The 26,022-nt window shown below is 52.5% G+C and overlaps 1 protein-coding gene across 2 annotated transcripts in view; it reads right to left on the bottom strand.

The window, feature by feature from the left end:
* Positions 1–26,022, bottom strand: part of LOC123036702 (NADPH--cytochrome P450 reductase) — a 54,549-nt gene that overhangs the window by 10,802 nt on the left and 17,725 nt on the right. For both annotated transcript variants that reach the window (XM_044456108.1, XM_044456109.1), the window contains exons 2-7: positions 17,517–17,711; positions 5,950–5,998; positions 5,313–5,441; positions 3,724–3,873; positions 2,161–2,285; positions 815–904 (exon numbers count right to left, since the gene is read on the bottom strand). In XM_044456108.1, coding sequence (XP_044312043.1) covers positions 815–904; positions 2,161–2,285; positions 3,724–3,873; positions 5,313–5,441; positions 5,950–5,998; positions 17,517–17,698 — 725 coding nt within the window. In that variant the 5' untranslated portion in view covers positions 17,699–17,711. The remainder of the gene's footprint in view (positions 1–814; positions 905–2,160; positions 2,286–3,723; positions 3,874–5,312; positions 5,442–5,949; positions 5,999–17,516; positions 17,712–26,022) is intronic.

The raw sequence follows: 26,022 nt of genomic DNA, 5'->3' as shown, positions 1-26,022 counted from the left end.
GTACAACAGTGAGCCCCAAGACCTGGGGAAGTCATGGGCTCCCCCATGCTGGAGGCATTCATAGAACACAGAAACAGAGCAAGCCGGAAGGGGTCTCCCGGGCCATCTAGTCTGACCCCCGGCTCCAGCCAGCTCTGCTCACGACATGCCCTCCATGTGCATGTCCAGCCTGTCCTTGAACACCCGCACCGATGGGGCCTCGACCACCTCCCGAGGAAGCCCATTCCACACCCTTGGGGTCCTAACCGTCAGGAAGTGCTTCCTGGCATCCAAATGAAACCTTGGCTCCCTGAGCTTGGCTCCCTTGGAGCGCATCCTGCCCTCCTCTGCAGGGAAGAACAGGTCTCTGCCCACCTCCGTGTGACACCCCCTCACGTACCTGAATGCAACTGGACACACATCCGAGAGGGATGGCTTACCTTGGGAGTCCTGCACCAAGCAGAGGTTGGGACCTGGTGGTCCTCTGGCCTCTCCCAGTTCTACCAGTCTAGGACTCTCTGCTAACAGCCAATTAGCAGAGGCCCAGAGTAAAAGAGTATTGTCTAGCAGGGTAGACCACTAGTTCCTATGTTAGTGGGGCACCAGAGCCATTGCAGCTTTTATTTTGCGCTTTCCTGGAGCTGTCCATGGTACTAAACCCATCTGCAGCCACATGGAATTTGGCACTGTAGGCGGCAGCTAGCGAAGCAGCAGGAGACCAAGAGTCTCTGCCCTCATCCCTCCCTCTGGCTCGCATGCCCCTTCCCCACTGCGATCCCAGCCCTGCCCCCCGCCCCGCCTGCTAGCGGTCCCCATGCCCCACACAGGCACTGACCTGCACTCGTCTCCCGTGGCTTCCACCCCGAAGTGCTCGCACACGGCCGGCCAGAACTGCTCACGCCACGTGATGAAATCCTCTTCCAAGCTGCCGGAAGCCACAGGCGGGGAGGAAGAGGAAAAGAGACGCCGTTTACAGCCGGCAGCACCACCCAGCAGGAGCCCCTCGCTCGGCCGAGTGGGGCTGAGCTCCCCGCGCCCCACGGCGGCGTTCTGGGCTCTCTCCGTTGGACCACAGTGGCAGGACGCACCGCCTGGAGCTGGCGTGATGGGCGCAGCCACTGGATCGGGCGAGGCTGGAGGCCCAGGACAAATACGAGATGCGACCCTTCAGACGCTGCCTTTGTCCCTCTGGCGCAAGTGCTCCTTCCTCTATTGCCCGAAGGCCAATCTTCCTTCAAGTTCTGCCCACCAGCCGCTTCTCTCCAAGCAAAGCGCTCTCCCTCACCACCTCCTGCTGTCGGTCAGGTGTGATCCGCAAGGCGCTTTCACTCTGCTATCTGGTCACCCTTTGCAGCAGGCAGGCAGGGTTTAAAAAAAAATGCCGTAAAATGCACTATCTAAAAAATGGAGGAAGGAGAGAGCCCTCCAGGCATTCTGGATTGCAGGGGCAAAGGAAACTTGGGGGGCCAAGCCCCAGGCTGACTGGGACGCGCGGAGCTGCAATCCAGCCCCTCCGGAAGACCCTGGTTTTGGAAAGAGTTCAAACTCCCAGCCATCTGGGAATTGGAGAACATTTTCCTTTCTAAACATGTGTAAGATTGTAGAACTTTTTCTGTCTAATAGTTACAGGATTGTGCCCTCAATCAGTGGCCTTTGGAAAGGGTTGCCCATCTTTGAATCCTGAGGAACGAAAGCACTATCCGTGATCTCTGGCGGCGTTTTTAAAGCAAGGAAGTCCGTGCATGTTTTCACGCGGGTTAGAGGTATGGTTACTTCGGTCGCTCATGCCTTCTGCTCCTCTCCTTTGGTTGCTCTGCATAAAAAGCTCAGCCAGACTGCCTACCCTGACCTCATGATGAGAAGGACAGCGGATCCCATGCTGGCAGGGGAGGATGGGATATGCAGTCCAGCCATTTTGAAGACTGGGGTTGGGGAAGATTGAAGGAATATGGCTCATCTTTGTAGCCCCTCAGAAGGGTTGGAAATTCAAGTGACAAAAATAGGCGGGCCCTGTACAAATAATTTATTTTCTGGCAGTTTGAGAAGTTCTCTCTCTCCTTTCCACAGCCCACAGTTCCCATCAACCCTGACCTGAGGGGGCCCAGAAGTCCCCCACCCACGGCCCAGAGCTACTCTCTAGCGTGGCCCCAAAACGGACTCGGCGGCTGAGCCACCACTCACTTTCCGTCGTCATCCCCGAGGCCGAGCTCGAAGATCCGCTGGGCACCCAGCTCCTCCAGCCGCTGGTCCACATACTTCCCCATCGCATTGAAATGCTCGTAGGTCTTGTTTCCCAGTCCAAACACCTGCAAGGCAGCGGAAGAGCCGTTCGTCCGGAGCACCACCCCCACGCGGCCCGGTCTTCCAGGCTTCCCAAAAGATGCACGCGTGGGCCTGCGGGTACCCGCAGCAGGATGCAGCGAGCCAGCCCTCCGAGAGGGACGGCGCAGCTTGCAGCCCTGCACCGCACACAGGGCTGGACGGCACTCTGGCCCCTCCGACTTGGCTGTTCTGCGATTCTATGACATGGGAGCTGCACATCTGCCCTCCTGCCCCTTGAGATCGGCAGCAGAGGCCCTCCTCTGGGAACCCTCCGTGAAAGATATTAGGAGGGTGAGTACCCAGAGGAGGGCCTTCTCTGCGGTGGCGCCCCATCTCTGGAATGTGCTCCCCAGAGAGGTCCACCAGGCGCCATCGTTATTTGTTTTTCGGCGCCAGGCCAAGACCTTTTTATTTAAACGATCTTTTAATAATTGCTGATTTTATTCATTGGTTTTAAATTATTAAGCCAGGATGTTTCCAGATTTTATATGTATGTATTTGTATAGATATTTATTTTTATGTTGGAAGCCGTCCCAAGGCTTATGCGAATGGGACAGCATACAAAAATTCCAAATAAATAAATCAATATAACTTTCTATAATTATATCTTATTTCTGCAACTTCTGAGGATCCTAAGGAAGTTTACATGATGCCCAGGTGCCCAGTCCAACGCTATCACCACCGCAACACCCTGCCTCACCATCATCCATCACCCATAACAAAAGTGTGCCAAATATCTAAGTAAGTATCCTTTGGCCTGGATGTGTCATTGGCAACAGGCGGAAAGTGCTAGGAGATCCTCCGTCCATTGCATGATAGCAGGCGAATGTTTATCCTTTCAATTATTGAATTTTGGCTTTCAAAAAGAATACAAGGAATCCATTTATTATTTTCCACAACGTGGGTAAATTATGTAATATTTCCAAGCTATCAGAAAAATTAAAGACTGTTCCTGTGCAAAGTTTATCATTGCAATAACCTCCCCCCTCCAAAAAAAGCAGCAGCTCCCGGATGTTTAAAAGAAGCAGTAACTGCATTGCACTGCCAACAATTAGCCGAATTAAACAATCCCTTATTCAAGAGACACTGGTGCGCCCAGTCTGGGTAGTTTTAAAAGGGGACTGGACACATTCACCGAGAAGGCTGTCAATAGCCACTAGTCCTCATGGCCGCATGCTAACTCTGGCTCTGGACACGGCACAGCCAGGACCGCTTGGGCTAGGTGGATGCTTGTGCCGATCCAGCAAGGCTCTTCTTGTAGCCACACCCCCTTTTAACGAGGAGAAAGAGAAACGGAGGCGGTCGGGGCTCAAGGTGATACGGCCCACTGCATTCTGGGAATCCCCGAGGGCTGGATGGGGGCCCGCGGGGCTAGCTTACCCAGCCCTCATCCCAGGCAAGGCCCCCTGGGGAAAAACCCACCGCATATTTAATGCCCGAGAGGTCGGAGTCGCTCTCCTGCAGCCAGTCGTAGAAGTCCTGGGCGTTGTCCGTGGGGTCTCCTTCTCCGTAGGTGGCCATGCAGAAAACCGCCAGGGCCTTCTCGATCTCAGAGAGGCGGCTCAGGTCAGACTGGGGGAGAGAGGGCCAGGAGAGGCGGCATCAGCAGCTGCAAAGACCACCACGCACCCACCCAGGCATGTGCTCTCACCTTAACCATGCCACGCGCCCCAGTGAGAGAGCAATTAGGAGATACGTTTATCTGAACTGGGGAAGGGATTAGTACCGTGCAGGGCAACTTTAGAGTCACTGATGAACCTGTGCGGAAAGAGGCGATGAAGCCCAGACGCTGTGGGTCCCAGCTGCACGACTGCGTTGGCACACTATGTTAGATCGCAGTTTACACACTGAAGGAGGGAAGGGGGCCTTCTCCGCATCGCGCAGCCCTACTCTGAGCCAGTTTCCAAACGGTTGCCAAACGTCACCCAAGCTGACGTTCCCCATACTTCTGGGCCTGGGTGCAAGGACTGAGCAGAACCTACAGGAAGCACCTTGGCTGGATGGGAGGAAAAGAGGCGGGTGGGGGGCCAAGGCGTATCCTGGCTCAGGCGCCAGTTGCCAAACGTGATGCGTTCAGCCTGACACCGGGTCGTCACACATGCCAGGACTGAGGGAGCTGGCAAGAAGTCCAACTTGCCTAAAGTCCCAGGTTCAAATCCTGGCATCTCCAAAACCAGGGTGGGAAAAATCCAGAAAGCTGCCGCCACCAATCCGAGTGGGTATGGCACAGCCAGAACAAGGCAGCTTCTGAAGCTTCTGTTTTAAAAGACTCTCTTCCAGAACAATGAGGACTAGTGTCTTTTAGGAAAGGGCCATAGGTCAGAGCCGCAAAGCCCATGCGTGCTGTGAAAGTGGATGGTTCCAGGCTCAATCCCTGATCACACCGAGCCAAGCAACACCTAGCGAAACACCTGGCATACGCAGGGTGCCAGTCAGTGCTGACAAAACTGAACTAGAAATAAAACTGACCCACCTGAAAACAGAACTCAAAAACCAGATTTGCCCCAAAGTGCCTGCAGGCTGCCTGGCACAATTTCAGCCGCCTCGCAATGGTGCAATGAGCTTTCTCTGGGTGATCCAATTATGTCTAAAGCTGATAGCTAATGACTGCCAGCACAATGCACAAGAAAGACACACAACTGAAGGCCGTATCAATGAACAGAGGAAAGAATCCATCAAACGGCACTTAAAAGCAGCCAGGAGACGCTGCTCCACACAGTTCAGTCTGGGCCTTTTTGCTAAGCGCAGTGCCAACACTCCTGGCCACACAGAGCAACAGCCATCGTCTTGGATGGTTTTATGATGCGATTATGCAAATTCAGGGAGGAAGAAATTTGTGAAAGCACTCTACACAGAACTTCCACGCATAGGCACAGTCTCTCTTCGAGCACCACTTGCCAAGAAAGAGCAGAAGAAACTGGAAACGTGGGCTTCTGCTCCATTCCTGGGTGACGCTTTTGAGGGAAGGGTGGGATAGAAACTCAATGAATTTAATAAAGATAGAAACACACCAGGTCGTACTCCTCTGGGTCGGCTGACATTCCGCGCATGCCATAGCGCTGGGAGTCCTTGGCCAGGCGGTTGGCAAACTCTTCGGCGGTCCCAGTCTGGGAGCCATAGAAAACCACAATGTTTTTTCCCTGGGAAGGAGACAAAAGCAGGGGAGCATTTAGCAGCTAAGCCTGAAAGTGCCAAACTCCAGGGCAGCCCCTCAGGAATGGGTGGGCTGCTGCAACAGCTGTGGCAAGCCATTTCCTGGTCGTCTGCCAACTCCTGGATGGCAGGGATGACCTGATGCAGGGGATGTGGCAAAGCCATCCTTGGTACCAGATACGGCAGGGCGGTGAGAAGGGAAAACCCCCACGCTCCCTGCACACAGAAATCCAGCAAATCAGGGGGGAGGGTCTTGCGTGGCCCCCTCCCGGCCCCGCTAGACTTCCGCCAGCCGCCGTCTTGCCAAACTCCGGCCGGCCTCTATTTTCCACATCAAGGCAGCCCCACCACCTCTTTGCTCTTATGCAAGCCGTGCGGTGGGCAGCGTGCAGCCTTCAGTCTTCCCCAACCTGGCGTTCTCCAGGTGGCTTGGACTACAACTCCCAGCCAGCATCTTTCAACGTCAGCCAGCCAGCCAGCCCCGTGCAGACATACCGTCTTTTTCATCTTTTCAATGAAACTGCCCTCATTTGTCGATTGTGCGCTGGAAGAGAGAGAAACACAGTGGCACATTTCACAGCCACAATTGTGTAACCAAGAGAGTAGCTCAGGGCAGCCTCCCCTGCCCTGGCGGACTACAACACCCATCATTCTCAGCCAGCAGGGGCCCCTCTCTCAATTAATCTACCTTCTTCCTATCGTTGCTACTTTCCTCCTAGTCCTCTTTGTCCCTGTGACCAAGCTTTTCCCCGTGCAAAGCCGCATCCAGGTTTTGGCATGGCCCCCCCTCTGCACCCTCCTTCTGGGCCACCCAGACCCTCCTCCCAGATCACAGTGGCACGGAACAGACATGCAAATACACGTGTGCGAGCTTTGCTGGACTGGCACGGCGGCTCAACAGAGCGGGGGTGAGCGCCCCCAGCTCAGGCGTGGCTCTGCCACGAGAGTCGCTTTCTGCCACAGACCTCCTCGCCTGCATCCTGCCAATTGCTCTAGCTGGCCTCGCAGGGTTGCTGTTAAGGTTCACAGTGTTTAGCCTGGAGAGGAGGCCATATTCCAGCTGGGCATCAGGAGGACTTCCGGACGATTAGAACACTGCGGCAACGGATCCCAAGACCCAGAGGGGTGGGGGGCTCTCCCACCCTGCAGGCATTCAAGGGGCAGCTGGATGGCCACCTGTCCAGAATGCTTTAACTGGAGTCCTGCACTGGGCAGGGGTTGGGCTAGATGGCCTTCTGGGCCCCTTCCAAGCGACCATTCCGTGATTCTACAAGGGTTTGGAATGCCCCGCAAGGACGAGCTGGAGGGGGGTGTGCCTGTCCTCCTTACAACCCTGGAGGCAAGCGATTATTCATCTAGGGAAATGAACAAGAGAAAGCCCAAGGGCAGCTTCTGCCAGAAAGCCTGGAGGGAGGAAAGCCCTGAATCAGATCCTTGCCTCCTAATCAGAGATAGGAGGCAAGGATCTGCAGCGACTGCCCAAGGACATCCCCAAAGCCCAGCGAGGCTGCTGCACAAGGCCTCCGCACTGGCAATCCGTGCAGCGAATGCGCTTCTTTGCCGTCCTTCCGGACTCCGTGCTGTTGATCCCCCACTTGGGACGGCACCGAGCTCAGGCGAGATGCGCCAGCGCTTGGAACCAAGCGGCGCCGCTATCACGGCAGGCCCCTCACTTCCGGACACAGTCAACCTTTGAGCAGACACATCCAGCAGGAGGAAGAGCGACCAGCTAGGAGTCCCCCTCATGGAAGGCCCCCTGCTTGACCCCTCTGCCCACGCACGTTCCAAGCCTGTCCCGTCTCACGGCTCCTGGCCATCAGGGTCCTCTGCCAAATCCCGCTGTGCACTTTCACAGAAACACAAAACAGCCGAGTTGGAAGGAGCCAGAGGGCTGCTCGGAAGCCATCAGTGAGACTCGGGGACTGGCTGAGTCGGAAAGGGCCCCAAGGCCACCAAACCCAATTCAGGGCAGAACCCCAAATGACACCGCCCCTCTCAGGGGGCTGTCCAGTGGGTGTGGGAGCGCCCACCACCTCCCCTGGCCTTGGGCCCCATGGCCATCCTGCTCGAAAAGCCAGGGGGGTCTCCCTGATGGCCAGCCAGAATGTGGCCAGCTGCAGCTTGAGCTTGTTGCCCTGTGCCACGCACCCTGGGATGACAGAGACGGGATCCTGGGCCCCTCTGAGCGGCAGCCGGTCAAGAGCTTTCTGCAGCCACATCACACTGTCGGCTCAAATTCAGTGGCTTGGCTGAACCCCGTGGATCAGCCCTCCCAACCCAATAATAATAATAATTCCCAGGCCCAAGCCACACTGCCTGCCAGGGCTGGGAGCAGGAAGGCCAACACATCCAGAAGGCCCCAGCCTAGGGAAGAGAGCTTGGACTTTTGCTCCACCATCTACTGGAAGGCTGCTTCTGAGCATGTGCAAAATTCTTCTTGGCCTCTCAGCACTCTCTCCTCAAGGGAGCTTCCAGGACCAGGTGAGCTTTTCCCACTGGTGCCCCCCAGACCCATCGGCTGCAGCCACTGTGTGGGAGCTCTCTGGGATCGGCCAGCACTGCCTCCGTGCCAGCAGGTCTCCCCACATGGCTTCACTGTCCCAGGAGTGAGCCATCCCATAATATGGCATGACACTGGGGAAGAAGGTGTCGCTGCTGGGAAGAACCCTTGTGTGCCAGCAACTGTGAGCATTACAGATGTGTCCGGAGGGTGGGGGGGGCTGTAAGTCTGCATGGGGCTAATGAAAAATGCCCCTATGCCTCCCACCTCCCCTAATGCCATGTGGGCGGGGGCTTCCAGCTCGAGCACAAGACTAAAATGAGTGTGTTTACCCAAGACGGGGACTTCTATTCTGCTTTCCCAGACCTATGTGATATACGGGTCAAGACGTTAACCAGAATGGTTCCTTTTCTAAAAACAGACCATTTCAGACTAGATATCGGATAAGGAACTTTCAAAACTGCAATTCTGTTTTCCTCCTAGCAGGCTCCCCCAGCGAACATGTGTGCATGCATAAGCGTGAGCACACACCGCTCTGGGGACACGCTCAAAATGGTGTGCTTTGCCCCAGTGGAGGCAACTTGGCACCCTCCAGATGGATGGCGGAAGTTAGGGTGAGGGTGCTGGGCAAGGACATGGGGGTCCCGGGGCTAGCCCTCCCTTGGCCACGGGGCTGGCTGGGTGACTTCGGGCCAGCCCGACCTACCTCACAGGGTTGTTGTGAAGTTAAAACACAGAGCTGTCCCATAAGCCACCTTGGCACCCCTTGCAAAGAGAAAATGGATGGAATACATCTGAAATAAATAAAGGGCTACAGAGCTGAAGGTGTCAAATTGGGACGGGCTGGGCTGGAGCGTCCTTTGGTGCTGATCCGCAGGTCTGGAGTGGAAGGCAGCATTCAGGAAGGGCTGGGCTGGGCTGGGCTGGGCTGGGGGGTGGGGGCAGTCCAGCTGTGCCAGGAAGACCCTTCAGGGATGCAAAAGCCCACCTGGCTCCCAGCGCCGTCGCGGGCTGGGGCAGGGGCCGTCGCGGTCGCCCCATCGGCCTGCGTGCTCGAAGGACGTCTCAGCGGAAGCGTGTCCCAGCCAAGCACATCTGGAAGCTGGGAAGGAGAGCGCTGCACGGCCAGGAGACGCCGACTGGCGGGGGGGGGTGACTGGATGCCCAGGCCCTCTGGAAGCAAGGAGTGGGAAGAAAGTGCTGGCTGCCGGCGGGCTCCGACCCCGAGCCAAGAGCGGGGGCATTCGATCGGGTTCCCACTCGCCTTTCACGAGGGAGGGAGAATGCGGAGCGCTCCCACAGGGAGACAGACGCGAGCAGAGCAAATGCCAAGGAAAACACCACCCAGGAAAGCTCTCTTCCCCGAGGCCAGGCTAGGGATGGGGCAGGCACTCATCGGCAGCGGAGAGGAAGCGGAGAACCCCACCGCAAGCTGATGAGTTAGGCAGGAGTGTGGGAAGAGGGCGGAAGAGCAAGCGAGCCAGAGCTGTGCCTTCTGGACAGCCAACGGCTGTAGGAAACGTATTAGCCGTGGGAGCCGTAAGTAATAAACAGCCGTCATGACAAAGGAAGCCCGAATTGTGAAAATACAACAAGCCCTCACATCGTAACTTATTTGGGGCACTGGCACTTTTAGCCCAGTCAGTGACAAGAAAAAAGCCATAATGTATTGAAATAATTTGTGGGACCATCACTAAAAAAAAAAAAAAAAAAGGAGGAGAAAACACCATGCAGAATTGACAAGCCAGGTGAGGGAAAAGAAAACCCTTCCAGATTTACCTTACAGATAAAGTTGTTTAGAGAAGTTGAGTTATGCCGTCACTGTATCACAATTAAGCATATTACTTTGGACTTATGCTCAGAGTGCCGTGCTTTCCACCACGCACCCTCCCAGTGCCGCTTGTCTGCAGACTTTGTCCCAAAGGCACGCGCCGTCACATACAGGGTTCGTGCCACCGTGAGGGGCCCAACATTTTACAAAAATACTCTATGCTCCCCAGGAGAAACATCAGCCAGCACTCTCGTGCGCAATGAGCAGTGAAAAACAGGCGCTTTTATGGTGCTTTCTAAAAAAGCAGGAAGTACATCCTTAAATCTAAGCACAAGGCAACACAAGGTGTTGACAGGTGTTACAAGGTGGACTTCGTGAGATACAAGTCAGCGAGGGCGAATGATGGAGAACTTAGTTCTGGGGCCGTCCTTTGTGTTATGCCGATGTGACAATCCTGTACCAGCGGTCCCAATCCACAAAACTAGAAAGGTCTTCCCAAATGTTCTAACTCATCTTAAAAATCGTGGTTAGAAAAAGTGTGGGTTCAGGGGAAAGGGAGGGGTCCTTCTGGGGAACCCTTGCAGGGCAGGATTTGGCCCTAGCCTGGGGCACCCCAGCCCTGCCTTGCAGAGTTTAACCAGGTTGCAGCCTTGGGCAATGCTGGCAGCCCAAACCTTCAGATGCTGCCAAGGAAGCACTCTCGGATATAAGACCGCACAAGCCACAGTCCCAAGCACATGACTGGCCTAGTTTGGACTGAACAACCCACTAGGGTTCTGGAGAATCCTGCCGTACGGTTAACGAACGGTCCTCGAATGCGCTCGGCTCCTTCCGGCCAGGGCTTGCTTATCAAAACGTCTGTCCCAGAGACTGAAGCTTTTCTCTGTGACTGAAGGCATGTCAGCTCAGCACATACACCGTGGGGGGGCGGGGAGTCCACACCAAAAGAGTGTTCCACAGAGCTGGGGCCAACACCAAACAGCCCCTCTCTTAGACAGGCCAACTTGAACAGTGGACATTCAAGAGGAAACCCAGCACGTACACAGACCTTGCCAAATCCGAAGTCCTGCCAGGCTTAACTTTCCCAACTTCTTGGTGCCTGCCAGAATTGCGGGGGGATGTTTTTGCCATTCATCTGAGATGAAGGAAGGGTATGTGGGACCCCCCCCCCGTTATCCTCCAAACAACCCCAGAATGGGAGCTCTTACCTCACATAAGCACTTTGCAGTGACCCAGTCGGGGGGCAGCCACTCCATGGGTCGAAAACCAGCGCTGGTGCCAACGTGAGCCCCCCACAAGCCAAGTGCAGACACACTGGGGTGTCTTAAAAAGGTTGCGCTGCTCCCCACGTGCCTCCAGCCCTTGTGCCTTCCACTCCTTTTTCCGTGTTCGTGCTCAGGATTCGCATCCGTGCCAGCGAGGGCACCGGGGGTGGGGGAGCGAGGGGAAGGAAAGGCACACGAGGCACCAAACATCCTGGCCGTGCTGAGGCAGAACCGCATGCCGCAGAGCAGCTTTCCCAGGCAGAAGTTCCCCGCCCCCCGGCCTGGCTCACCATCGAAATCCACGGGTCGACACGGCTAGGAGAAGTTCTGGGAGCGCCAGGCTGCCTTACCTCCCGGCAGAAGCGTCTTCGGGTGGCAGCGAGTACACACACCCCATGACGACTCCGAGGACCACGTCATGCCCGCTGCAAAGGGCCCGGAAGGCTAGGCGTCCCTCCGCAGGGGGACGTGGGCAGGGCTCCGCTCATCCTGTCCCGCTCGGCTGCACGGCCAGCGGCCGGCCGGCCTTTGTCAAAGTGCGGCAAAGCCTACATACCAACTGCCTGTCACCAACAGCAGTGGCTGCCTGATCCTTTGGGATTCGTGCCGGCTGCTTCCAAACTTACCCGGAGGGTCCCGGCACAAATCCAAGGACTGCAACATCTGGCAAGAGGAGAAAGGAATGAAGCGGGGGGGGGGGGGGGGCTCTCAAAAATGAAAATTCCCAGGGTGCCTTGCACCAGCGGACCCCCCCCCCCGTTTGCCATTCACAAATGGGGCAAGGAGGAATCAGCAAGAGGCATCCGTTGCCCTAGCAACTGTTTTCCATCTCAGCTCTTTTTTTTGTAAATAAAAGTCGTCTGATTATTCCAAGAGTTTCTATCTTTGAGCACATCTTCAGAAAAATACTCCAACAGATTAAAGGGAGCGATGATGCAAACTCTGGGGGGGCAGGGGAGGAGGAACAGGGCGCTCAAACCAAACACAGCTGCCGGCAATCCAAATGTTCACTCCCTCCCTGCACCAAAGGGGTTTAAAATGCAGCTTTTTTAAAAAAGCTGTCTGCTCCAGTCAACACTCAGAAGGCAAACGTAGCCCAGGAAGAGGGAGTTTTGCCTCTGTGTTCGCCCCAAAGCTGGACGGGGGAGATCCGCATGGGAGTTTAGATGAGGCCGGGGACTTAGGGGCACAGATTAGAGTCACCCCCCCTTGAAGTCGAGGGGCTCCTCAGGGCATTGGACATTACAAAGGCACCAGGCCCTGACGGGTTACACCCGAGAGTACTTAGAGAGTTGGCAGGGGTTCCCTCACGCTCGCTGGCCTCCATTTTTGAGGCCTCGTGGAGAACGGGTGAAGTTCCAGAGGACTGGAGGGTGGCGTCAGTGGTCCCAATTTTCAAAAAGGGTAGTAGAAAAGACATGGGGAATTATAGACCGGTTAGTCTTATGTCCATTGTAGGAAAAACAATGGAAAGGCTCATAATAGAGAGAGTTCTAGCAATGCTAGATAGGGAAGGGAGGCTGGCAGCCACACAACACGGCTTCCGCAAAAACAGGTCCTGCCAGACAAAACTTGTGGGATTCTATGACAAGGTTTCGAGATGGCTAGATGGGGGGGATGCAGTGGATGTGGTATACCTGGATTTCAGCAAGGCCTTTGACAAAGTGCCCCATGATATCCTGGTGGAGAAACTGAGGAGTTTCGGGATACACCAAAGCACTGTCCGGTGGATTAGGGCATGGTTGACGGACCAAAAGCAGAGGGTAACCATTAGTGGGGAATCATCGGGATGGCGGCCAGTGACAAGCGGGGTCCCCCAGGGCTCTGTCCTGGGGCCGATCCTGTTTAATCTTTTCATTAACGACATGGAAGAAGGGGTGAACAGTCTGCTGATCAAATTTGCAGACGACACTAAAACTGAAGCAGTGGCCACAACTGAGGAGCAGGTTGGGCAGGATCTGGACAGAATGTGGAAGTGGGCAGGAGACAACAAGATGGCGTTCAACGTGGATAAGTGCAAGGTCTTGCACTTGGGGCATAGGAATGGGTGTCATAAGTACAGGTTAGGTGACAAGCGGCTGGAGAGCAGCGCTTGTGAAAGGGACCTCGGGGTGCTGGTTGACTGCAGGCTGAACATGAGCCAGCCATGTGATGCGGTGGTCAAGAGGGCGAACGCCACCCTTGGTTGCATAGCCAGAAGTGTGGCTTCTAGATCGAGAGAGGTGTTACTGCCACTCTATATTATTATTATTATTATTATTATTATTATTATTATTATTATTATTATTATTATTATAGCATTTCTATGCCGCCCCTTGCCGAAACCTCGGGGCGGCTTACAACATGATAAAATACATTGAAATACAATAGTACATAATAAATTACCATTAAATATAAAAATACAAAGAATACATTGATTTACAAAAATAAAATTAAAATTATCAGTATAAAATAAAAATATAGGAGGAGAAAGAGAAGGAAGAAGAAGTTGCCCTGGCCAGATCATATGTTTTAACAATTGAAATGATGTTTAAATAAAAAGGTCTTTACCTGGCGCCGAAAAACCAGTAACGACGGTGCCAGGCGGACCTCTTTGGGGAGTGAATTCCATAGGTTGGGCGCCACCGCAGAGAAAGCCCTCCTCCGGGTACTTACTCTCCTAATTTCTTTCATGGAGGGTTCCCGGAGAAGGAACTCTCCCGCAGATCTCAAAGGGCGGTTGGGCATATACGGACGTAAGCGCTCGTTCAGGTAGCCAGGACCCAAGCCGTTTAGGGCTTTGTAGGTCATAATCAACACCTTGAATTGGGCCCGGACTTGAATTGGGCCCATATATGACTCTGATGTGCCTGCAACTGGAGACTTGTGCTCAGTTTTGGGCCCCTCATTACAGGAAGGATATAGCCAGGTTGGAGTCAGTGCAGCGTAGGGCCACAAGGTTGGTGGCCGGTTTGCAGGGGATGCCGAATGAGGCGAGACTGAGGGAACTGGGTCTCTTCAGCCTGGAGAAGAGAAGACTCGGAGGGGATATGTTGGCGACATACAGGTATGTGAGGGGATGTCATATGGAGGTGGGTAGGGACCTGTTCTCCCCTGCAGAGGAAGGCAGGACGTGCTCCAACGGAGCAAAGCTCAGGGAACCAAGGTTCAATTTGGATGCCAGGAAGTATTTCCTGACAGTTAGGACCCCGAGGGTGTGGAATGGGCTTTCACGAGAGTTCGTTGAGGTCCCATCGGTGAGGGTGTTCAAGGATAGGCTGGACATGCACATGGTGGGCATGTCGTGAGCCGGGGGTCAGACTAGATGGCCCGAGAGACCCCTTCTGACTTGCTCTGTTTCTATGTTTCTATGAGTTTCAAGATGAAATTTTCAAGATGAATTGCAACATATGATAATAAGAGTTCAATGTAAGAACGTGAAGTCAGCTGGGCTGGAAAGGACCTGGGGCCCCTTTGGTCCAGGCGGGCGGCCAGCCTTCCACAGGAACCTGCAAGCAGGAAAGGAGTGCCACAACCCTCAGTTGCTGGTGTGCACACGGCCTCCAAAACTAATGACAGCATGTAGCCATGAGGACTAGCAGCCATCTAAGCCTAAAAGGTTTGATTACGTCGGTTAGGTGCTGGAGAGGCGAATGCTTCTCTGACCCATCTGTTTTGGCAATGCCCCATGGTTGCCTCTTTTTGGAAGGAGGTCATCCTAGGGATAAACCTTCTACTGGGATTTACATGGTCTTGAATATCGGTCTGCAAAATGAGGCGCCGTTTCCAGCAGCCAAGAAGCCAGAGCCTCGGACAGACAAAGGACAAGTCACAAAGCAGATTAATTACTCGAGATGATCCAGTTTGCAGCTGTTACTGGGCAAAAGCTGCAGTGGCTTTGCTGAGCTGCACCTTCAGGTGCACTGGGAGGGCCAAATTAGACAGAGACTTTCAGCGACAGGTGAAATCGTTCAAGGATCTGTACAGGTGGAATCCCACACATATCAATTCGGAAGCTGGTCCTGCAGCGACCAGTGGGACTTCCTCCCCAGGTAAGGGGTTCTGCATTAGCCTATTAAACCTGCCACCGCTGAGAAGAAGGAAAGGACTTATCACATGTCCTTGATTAACTTGATCATTAGCCGATGAAATATCCCTCCCACTCCAACTCCATCAGCCTCTGAACAGTCCCGCTGAAGGACAGTTTGGGCCAGTGGGCACAGTGGGAATCCTGACGGAATGCCGTGGGCACTGCCACAAAATGGCTGGCGTGGGGAGGGGAGCGCCCATGCACAAAATGGACGCCACAAACCACTCCTTTCCTAGAAGGCAGACGGGTAGATCAAGAGCTGGACTTGCTCAAGGAGGGTCTGGCTCCAAAACGCAGAATGACGCTGTGGAAGCCCAACCCGGGCGGTGCGGGAGAGCAGGGCTGGGCCTTGCATGTGCCGGCTGAAGGCACCTCAAGACACAGAGCAAAAATCCGGGGTGGCTCAGGGCAGGGACCAAAACAGGCCCCACTGGAGACCCCAAGCAACGCAAAGCATCTGTTTTGGGACAGTCAGACAGTCAGGACTCAGTCCGCACGTACCCTCCTGAAAACGATACAGCGCGGAGCACTATCTCTAACTTCCAACCTGGTGACCTCCAGATGCACTGGACTACAATTCCCATGGACTACAATTCCCATTCCCAATTCCCACACACCAGGAGGACGCAGCCAGAATGCAACCGGGGACACGATTTCTGCCACGACCGCTCTGTCCAATTCTGCCACCTGGCTGTGCTCTGACTTCTACCACCCCCTTTCCGGTCACATGCCTGGCAAACGGATCCAGCCCTCCCAAACCGGGGCCCACCAGGAACACGGGGCTGCGGCCCCATCGCGTGCAACCGGTGGGGCAAAATTCATAGGCTGAACGATCGATGGAGCAGATCGAGGCTTGGCGATGTCACCACAGAGCAAGCCGTCTCACCACGAGGGCAGCAAAATGATGTAAAATAATCCAGATTCAGCGCCTGATTTAAGGGCGCTTGACTTAAGAGACTTATAGCCAGGCACGGCGGAGCAGCTGGGACAGCAGGGCTTCAGCCCCAGGCGTGATGCGAGCTTCTGATCCTGAGAGCCGCATCTGCTCTGGCTAGAATTCGCCCACCTCAAGATCGCCCTCTGACCCCTTTAGCATACCTTTGATACCTTATACCTTTAGCATCAAGCCACCTCCACCATTCTGGCAGTGGTCACCACTGACGACGATGAGAAAGCGAAACGAGAGGGCAGCGGGGCCTTTGCACAGCCCTGCCAAACGGTCATTTTCTCATCTACCCTCCCCAGTCCTCTTCCTCGTGTGTCATGTCTTCTCTTTCCATGCTATAATCCAGGGCTGCCTTGTACACTGATTATTTGTAAACTGCTCCATCCAGAGTAGTGTAAAATTACTTTAGATTAAAAACTAAGCCTCCCCCTCCCTTTGCTTTCCATTAATATTATTACTCTTCACTTACATCCTGTCTTTTTTCTTCTTGTGAGGAGCTCAGGTTGGCTTGCTCAGTAAGACACACTCCGTGTATCCTCTCCACAAGCCTGTGAGGTAGGCTAGGCTTAGAGTGGCTGGCCCAAAGGTCCCCAGGGAGCGTCATGGTCATGGGGACTAGAACCCAGATCCCCCAGGGGCTCAGTGCAGGACTCCAACCAACATATCACCCACATTCTCAGGTGTTGCTGCCGCTGCCATTATGAGACGGAGCAATTCCATGAAGCTGGGAAGTCACAGCTGGGAATTTACAAGGGGCGATCAGCACTTTCGTGCATAGGAATTTTGCAGGACTTTGTAGAGTCTTGAGATCTACACAACACCAACATCACTACCGTTATTTTGAGGTCCAGAACCTTTTGTCCTCTTGGCCTCTTTGCGGAAACCCTGTGACACCTCCGCACCCCAAGGTGTTTCAGCAGTACCTGCCAGCCACATTTTCTAGAAATCCCTCATTTCGGACCGTGGTCTGTCCAGCACGCCCTGCTGAGGTCTTGCGCACACCACTGTTCCATGGCCTGACCGGGCCCCAGGGCCACCCGCTCTCTGGCCGCATGACAATTCCTAGGGCTCGGCTGCGCCCCGTGGCCCCCACGGCACTGGAATGCTGACGCTTGGCCGCAGAGCACAACTACAACGGAAGTAGCAGCAACGGGGCTCGCAGGAAGCAGCACCACCGAGTCTGCCTTATCAGCAGGAACGCTGCAAGCATCTGCCTTCCCCTTCAGACTTCCAAATCACTCCCCACGCCACCAGCCGATCTGTAATCCTCGCAGGAGAAATGGATTTTCCCAGCAACAGCTGGAACAGGCGCCCCATGGGGCTGCAACTGCTGGGGTGGTTTATGAAGCGGGACCCTGGCCCCTCCTTGGGGTGCGGAACTTCAAAGCGCACCCTTCTTGCGGGTGCCGAACCAGCCCGGTCTCACCAGCCCCGCCGGAGTGGGCCCTGGCCCAGGGACGAGTGCAGCCCCTTCCAACCCTTGCTCTTCGCTCGCCCATGAAGCAACTCACCCCACCGGTGTCTGGATCTTCGCAAATTCTGGGATCTCCTCTTTCTTCTTGCGGAAGAAGAACCAGTAGGACAGGAGGCCAATGATGACGGAGAAGAGGAACACATCCACCATGCCAAAGGAGAACGACGTCTCCGTGCTCTTTGCGGAAGAAGAGTCATCCTTGGGCGATGCTGACTCCATGACAGTGGAAGAACTGGAAGGGCAGAGAGCACAGTGGTTACCCCATCTGGTGATGGGTTCGAATGAGCGCATCAGGTTCAGCTCTGGGAGTTCAAGGGCGAACCCAGAAAATGGGGTGTTCCTTCTGTTTTGTTTTTAAAGGATACCTCTGAAAACAGGAAGAGTAAAGGAAAGCAACTCAGCTTTCCCAGCCTGGTGCCCTCCAGGTGCATTGGACTACAAAGCTGGTTGGGGCATGCTGGGAGTTGTAGTCCAACATACCTGGAGGGCAAAACGTTAGAAAAGGCTCCTGAAGAGATTCTAAACCAGAAGTGCCCAATCTGGGGGGCCCTCCAGATGTTGACTCCAGCTCCCATCTGCCTGATGGGAGTTGTAGTCCAGCCGGTCTGGAGGACGGGGGTAGCTGAACCACAAACCAGGGAGTAAAGATAAGCAGAGAACATAAAGGGGAAGTAGGCTGGGTCCAGCCTGAAGCTTGGACAGCCGTCATCAACCCCAAGCTAGATGTCGGAGGACCAGGGACCTGCCAGAAAGTTTCTCTTCTATAAGAAAAAACACGTATCTACTTCCCGGTTCCTAGCAGTGATGCAAGCCATTATTCTAAAAAGTGTTTTGCTTATACTAAAGATAACCTGTGCTGGAACATAGCAGAAAGACTGTAAGCCCCTTGGGGCAGTGTCCTAGACTTCCTACTCCATAGAGCGCCCCATGTGGTTTGTGAGCCGCCCCGAGGCTTTGGCGAATGGGGCGGCATAGAAGTCCCCTAAATAAATAAATAAATGAATGAATGAATGAATGAATGAATGAATGTGTGGATGGCATCTTACCAGGCTGCAGCAGGAGAAAGAGGGAACAGAGGGAAACATGCCCCAGTTCCCTGTCTCCGCTGAGTCCTGGCTGCCTTGGGCACCTCCCCAGCCTGAACTACCTTCCCTTTTCACCTCTGTCTAGTGTCATGTATTATTATTATTCTACTGCATATATAGCCCTCCTTTTCCCACTCGTGAGGAACCCAAGGCAGCTCCCGCAGCTCCATTTGCACTCGCAACAACAACCCTGTGAGGTAGGCTGGGCTGAGAGTCTGTGACTGGCCCAAGGGCACCCAGCTGGCTCCAGGGCTGAGTGGGGACTGGAACCCGGACATTCTGCGTCCATTCCACCACCCTGGAAACCAGTAAAAGGAAGCAAATGCATCACTTTGCTGCCAGCTCCCAAAAGGCCCCCTAAGAGTGTCACATCCTTTCGGAAGGCCAGAGTATTCGACAGCACTCATACAGATGTGGTGTTTTTACATTTGGTTGTACTCCACCTGGAGAGCTTTGGGTCAGGTGGCACAGAATAATAATAGATAAACCAGAGAGAGTCCACAGCCAAATGGAAAGGTGGCCAAGCTGCAACATCCTGGGTGACTTCAAAAATTAGAATGCTATTTTTCTCCCCCAACATCCCAAAAGTTTTGGGGATGGCGGTTGCCCAGAGACATAATATATGGAGAACCAAAGAATTCTGAGCCCAGGAATTTGTCCTGAAGACCAGAACCAAACTGGCCCCCGCAAAATTCACTCCTGGTTGTCCCACCGGCCCCCGCCTTTTCATTTCAGCAATGCCACCTTCCCCAGCATGGCACTCTCCAGATGTGTTGAGCTGCAAGCCCCAAACCCTTTCTGGAGGCCCTGCATCTTGAAGCCCAGCACATCTGGAAGCGCAGGGTTGGCAGCAGCTGAGCTGGGAGCAGGGTGGCATCCTTCTCTTGATATTATTGCGGAATGAGGAAGGTGAGCTAGGATGACCAGCAAAACTAGCCAAGCAGCTAAAGGGTTACAGGCAGGAGCCTGCACGAGGGAAAAGTTAGCACAGGATTCAGGGAACCCCTTCTTATTCTGCCCCCCAAAGGGCCAGCAGAACATGCCATGTGCAGACCTTATATGAAAGAAACCTTGTTCAATACATTTTGCCAGTTTCAGTGGCTCTCACAAAGATGCATGTCATATCCTTTCCGGTTCGTTTTAGAGCAGAATGCCTCCAACCTCCCAGGCTCAAATGCAGTACATTTCCAAGCTTACGGTAAGATTCGTGAAGCAAAGCGAAGTGTGTTTACAAATGCATTAACTGGAAGGATATGTGCAATAAAGCAAGACCTTCGGATAAATGCTTGCAAACATGCTGCAAGATATGGAGGACAAATGCACTTTCCAGAAACTTCCAAAGCTTGCCATCTGTATGGAAGCAACGTGGACCAAAGATGGAACGAGAATTGAGGTGGCGTTTAGAGATTCTCAACCGGTTCAAGTTTGATCATTTCCCACCTTCCAAACAAGCTGTTTGTATAACCGATCAAGTTATAGATTTTTATCAAATGGTGGGTGGATAAAATTTGGGGAAAAGGGCGGCTTGAGGAAATGCTACAAAAACCTTTAACTTTTAAACCTGAAGTTTTCCCGTTAGGCATTATACCGGAAGATATTAACAAACAAGAAATGTATTTGATGTTACATGTAATCACTGCGGCGAGGATTGCATTCGCGCAACACTGGAAAAGTGAGGAATTACCCACTGACGAACTGATCCTAAGAAAGATTCTGGCCTGTGCAGAAATGGATAGATTAACTTTATCACTGAAGGAGAAAGAAGATACTGACTTCTATCAAACTTGGGAATTTTTTTTATTATTGGCTGGAGAAACGGGACTTGGTTTAGATTTAAAGATGTTTTTAAGTTGTTATAAATGGATTTGATAATGACTATAGAATGTTTGCAAAAAAATATGTAGTAGGGGGCTGACCCAGTATGTCCGATGTATTTTATGATTGATGTTTTTAGTAGTAGTTTAAAAATCCTAATAAAAATCTTTAAAAAAAATTGGGGGAAAAGGGCATGAGCAAGGAATCCTAACTTCAGAAAAGGTATTATAGCCATCATGTTTCCACTTCTTCCTATGCTGAAACTTTTGAAAAGTTTGATCTAATTTCAACCAGATACAGGAGCTGGTATTTCTTCTGACCAATGCATGCAAAATAACACAAACTCTTTTTCTGTGCAGCATAAATTGGATTTTGTACTCTTAACACTAAGGTTCTGAGCTCCTAATTGAAGCTGCTTTACTGTACATAATTGGTTATAGACTGATAATGCATGAATTCCTTTGTTTCTTTCAGGAGCAATCCAGCTTGGGTGCCTGACATCTTCTAAACTCAGAAGATTATGGGAAACAAACAACAAGAAGAGACCAATAATCCCACTGAGTGATATAAATAGAAAAAGCAGTAATAGGAGCATAATAGCTGGAGTTGATTATCATCCACCCACTCAAGGAGAAGATAGCGATGCAATTTTCAAAAATCAAATTACCAGTGTTTCAAGGAGGCAGAATGTCATCATTATGTGGGTCTTCAATGTCCCTGATATATGTTGGGAGTCAAACATTACCGAACACAGTCCCTCCAAGAAATTCTTAACATTTGTTGCTGGTAACTTGCTCCAGCAGAAAGTGGAAGTAGGAATGCAAAATAGGAACAAGTACAAGGAAAAATAATTTACAGATGACTCAAAGCTGCGCAGAATAGCAAACACCCTGGAAGACAGAGATAAGATACGGGGCGATCTCGATAGGCTAGAACGCTGGGCAGAGAGGCACAGCATGAAATTCTGTAGGAGCAAGAGCCACCTCCTGCACTTGGGAACAAGGAATCAGATGCACCCGCACAAGATGGGGAACACCTGGCTCAGCAATAGTGCAAAGGAGAAGGCTCTTGGGTTCTTGTGGATCACAAGCTGAATATGAGCCAACAATCGGATGCAGCTGCTAAAAGGGCAAATGCTGTTTTGGGATGCCTTGACAGAAGCATCGCTTCCAAAACACAAGATGCGCTAGTTCCCCTCTACTCAGCACTAGCTGGAACTCTCCTGGAGTCCTGTGTCCAGTTCTGGACACCACCATTTAAGAAAGATGCAGACACACTAGAAAGGGTACAGAGGAGGGCCACAAGATGAATCACGGACTGGAGGCAAAGCCCTGTGAGGAGAGACAGAGAACTGGGCATGTTCAGCCTCAGAAAGAGAAGATGGAGGGATGATACGATAGGCCTCCACAAGTACCTGAAAGGCTGTCACAAAGAGGAAGGACAGCATCTCTTCTTGATTATTCAAGAGTGCAGGACATGTCTCTAACCATTTAGAAACCAGATTTAGACCAGACACCAGGAAGAATTTCCTCACTGTCAGAGCAATACAGTGGAACCTGGGGAAGCTGTGGGCTCTCTCTTGCCGGAGACATTCAAAAATCCGGACAGTCATCTGAGCAGGACGATATAACTTAGTGTCCTGCACTCAGCGGGGGGGGGGGGGGGAGACCCGATGGACCGCTGACCCCTTCCAACCCCACTGTTCTACGATTCTGTGATTACAGGCCTCTGATGCGTGGCTGGAAGAACACTGTGCAAAGCAGGAAGGCAGCCAGTTCCCAGGGTCCCAATTACAGCATTTTGGAGCAGGGGGAGGGGGCCTTCGGTGCTGTCAGGACACCTTCTCCTCCTCACCCCAGGAAACCTTCTCATGACATTACCCCAGTTGAGGGCCAGCCACCTGGCTCATGCAACTTTTCGCTGGTTAAATGACATACCAGAGGCAAAAATCATTCCTCTGCCCCTTCTTAAAACGATGCACACACACAACTTGAATTCGTGTTCCTGTTGGCCCTGTTCCTCTCACACACAATGGAGGCAACCCTGCCATTGCTACAGTTGCTCCATTTTGCAGAGCTTCTTGCTAAGTCTTTGTGTAATGATAACAGAAACTCGCTGGCCTGTGAATGAAAGGGGCACCTTTCTGGCCAGGCAGAAATATCACAGCCCTAATACTTCTGAAAGCTTGTTCCCAGGGCTCTATGGCATCACCAGAAAGGACGGACGGACGGACAAGTGTCCACTATTTTTAATGGTTTACTCAAATGGTTTACATTTGATCTAGGTTTTCAAATGTTTGTAAAGAACTTTGGTTGACTTCAGAAAGGCTGCAGAGAATGAGGTAAAGAGAATGTGGGGGGATTTTCTGCATAACATGCACAAGTCTACAGGACTTCTTCCTGTCTAAACATGCATAGGATTGTAAGACATTTTGTCTCTGAACATGTGTGGGGTTGCATCAGTTCAGTTCTCAACGTCTGGCACTGGGGATGGAGGAACCCAGCTCAGTCCAGAGGGGGCAAAGCCCATGTTCTGTCTCAGTCACTGGGACCCCCAAGGAAAGATGCCCAGTGCCTGCCTTATTCTCCTTCCAAAAGAATGAATGAGCGAAATGACACGCTTCAAGGAGAGACACTGGAGCAAAATTGGCCTGCCGTTCTCCATGCTGGCTGGTCCCACTGCCAAAAGGGAACATTGGCTGTGAAGCCACAACTCAGCTGGCCACTGAAGCAGCTTCGGCAGGTGATACCTCAGCTAAAGAAAAGGTGCATTTCTATGAACGATGCAGTCAAGATTAATCACCGTTTAGGCTTCAGACCTGCTAAACCAGGGCTTCCCAACCCCCGGGCTGCGGCCTGTTAGAAACCGGGCCACACAGCAGGACTTTAACTTTGAACAACCCAGAGTTCAAACGTGAGAGTCGAGATGGGATTGCTTTGCAGTTTGAACGATGCTTCTAAGTTCGAACTGCAAGCGAAAAGAAAAAATGCAGTCACAGTGAAAACATCATGGGTTGTGCACCAAGTTGAAAAAGATGTATCGCAGTAAAAGCTACATTGCCTCAATGTCCTGAATCGAGTCGTCTTGAATCGATTTGTCTTGTCTTGAATCCATTCAGCTTGAATTGATTCTTGTCTCGAATCCACTCATCCTGAATCAATGCTGGTCTCAGATCCACTCATCTCAAACCAGTTCATCTTGTCTTGAATCCATTCAGTTTGAATAGACGTATCCTACCTTAAACCCATTAGTCTCAAATCAACTTGTCCCAAATCCATCTGGCTTGAATCATTTCGTCTTGCCTTCAGTCCATTCATCTTGAATCGATTCAGGGCATCAAGGCAGCCATGGCAGGGCAAACTGAAGACGCTCCAGAATGAGGGGGGACATTTGGGGGGGAATTAATGGCAATGTGTCTTTTACTATAATAATTTTTTATTTAAACATTCACCGTATTTTTTGATCATGCCTCGCATATAATCTCACACTTAATTCGCTTCAGGAGACCGTCTTTATCGAAACGGGTATTGTTCCGGGTCTGGAAACAGATTAATTCGCTTTCCATTATTTCTAGTGGGGAAAACTGATTCAGACTTTGGACGATTCAGAGTTCAAACAGTCTCCTGCAACTAAGTTCGACATATGAGGCACTGCTGTGATGCGCTTGAATCATCCCAAAACCATCCCCTGCCCCAGTCCGTGGAAAAATTGTCTTCGGCAAAACCAGTCCCAGGTGCCAAAAAGGTCAGGGGCCGCTGCACTAAACCACGGTTGGCCTAAAACTGCAGCGGAAGGTACCAATCGCTCCACGCAGTTGCCCTGGAGGGGAAGAGAGGGGAGAGCTCACGCGGTCGGGACGACGCCAAGCTGGCCTTCCTGGCCAGACCGCGATTCGGCATTCTGTGGGGACTGTCTAAGCGCTCTCCGAAGGCCACCTTCCAGGGTAGGGATGAACGGGGCAGGACGGCTTAGCCTGCTCACTTCCACGGTGCCCTGCCGGTGTGCCCAGAGCCTTCACATCCAGCCTTTCCGGGGTTTCGTCACGGCCCCACATGGAATTCGGTGCCACGGGACTGGCTGCCATTACATGGGATTAGGCCAGTTTAAGCAGGGGCTTTACCCCTGAACCTCTGGGCTCCTCCCAGCTACAGCCTGAGCCAGGATGGGACCACCTGCCGGCCAGGCCGGCGGGGGCAGGGGGAGGAGGAATGCTGGCGGAGCAGGAAAGCGACCTGGCAGCCACACCTGGGTAAAGGCACAAGGCACCCAGCATTTCCACCACCCACCCAACCTCCGTTGCGCAATCCACCCAGCTTGGTGCTCTAAGACAACACCGGGACGTGGCAGGAGACACGGGGATCACGCCCCTCCACACTGAACGGCCAGAGGCTACTGGGATGCTCTCGTGCAGGAAATGGCTCCACGGGAGAAGACTTGCTTTGCACGCTGGTTCAGGTCCAGGTAGTGCTGGGAAGGACTCCTCCCGCAGATCCTGGAGAGGTGCTGCTGCCAGTCCATGCTGAGCGTATCAGGCTAGTTTATGGGGTTCTTACGTCAATCAGTCCTTAATTCACAGTGTTGAGGGCTAGAATCTTACTTTAGTTTTAGGCGAAAAACACAGGCCAGTGCTTCAAGTCCCTGCTTGGCTAAGGAAGGTTCCCAGATCCAGTCCTTGGCAGCATCTCCAGACTGGAATCCTCTCTGGAAAGCCACTGCTGCTGCCAATCTGTGCTGACAATACTAGGGTAGTGGGGGCAAGGGTCTGTCTCAGCATAAGACTGCTTCCTATATTTCTACTTAAATGAAACAGCTGTTCATTCAGAACCACGAGGACAGGAATCTTAATTTTATTTTTAGGAAAAGGGCTAGAATTCTTTGATGGAAGCATGTGATTCACATGCAAAAGTGTGAGGCTTTTGGGGGGAAGAAATCCCATATTTGAAGACTGATTAAACACATTGATCAATTCAGATTATGTGTGCTTTAATTTGGCTTTAATTTTGTCAAATTTGTCATCATAAACAGGTATGTCGACCTGTTCATGATGTTGTTAATGTTGCTTGTATTTTTATGTTCTAAGTTTTATGCACGGTAAACCATCCATAGAGCTCCAGCTATTGGTGGCTACAGAAACTTTTTATTAACAACAAGCAACAGCAGCAACAGAAACCCTAGTCAAAACCCTGGAGAACCATTTAATGAGGACAAGGACTGTGATCAGACAGCGTAATACCCCCACCAATTTTATTTATGTATTTACTGAATTTCTATCCTGCCTCCTTAGTCAGAGTGGCGCTTACTAAAGGATTGGACATAAGCTGTCACTGCAGCACCTGCCTTCCAAAACCAGCCGTGTCGTAGCTTGTTAGCCACAAATTATGCATGAAGAGAACCCAGGGTTTGTTGTGGGTTTTCTGAATTGGCGCCTGCTCTTTCTGCTGGGTTCAGGTAACACGGGAACCCACGTTCCAGCAGACCCTATTCTGTTCTTCAGCTGTTGGATATCCCCCACCCAAAGGTGCTTGAAGGGGCCTCTTAGCCTTCATCAGAGGCAATGAAAGCAGAGGCCAAAGCAAGGCTTGCGAGTCGCCCCCCCCCCCCCGCCCCGAAGCTCCCTGGGTGACTTCAGGCCAGTCCCCGACC

This window comes from Varanus komodoensis, unplaced genomic scaffold (genome assembly GCF_004798865.1).
Source record: "Varanus komodoensis strain SLA01 unplaced genomic scaffold, ASM479886v1 scaffold81, whole genome shotgun sequence".
In the NCBI taxonomy this organism is placed as follows: domain Eukaryota; kingdom Metazoa; phylum Chordata; class Lepidosauria; order Squamata; family Varanidae; genus Varanus; species Varanus komodoensis.
Note: the sequence above shows the minus strand (reverse complement) of the source record. Positions and strands in the feature narration are given on the sequence as shown.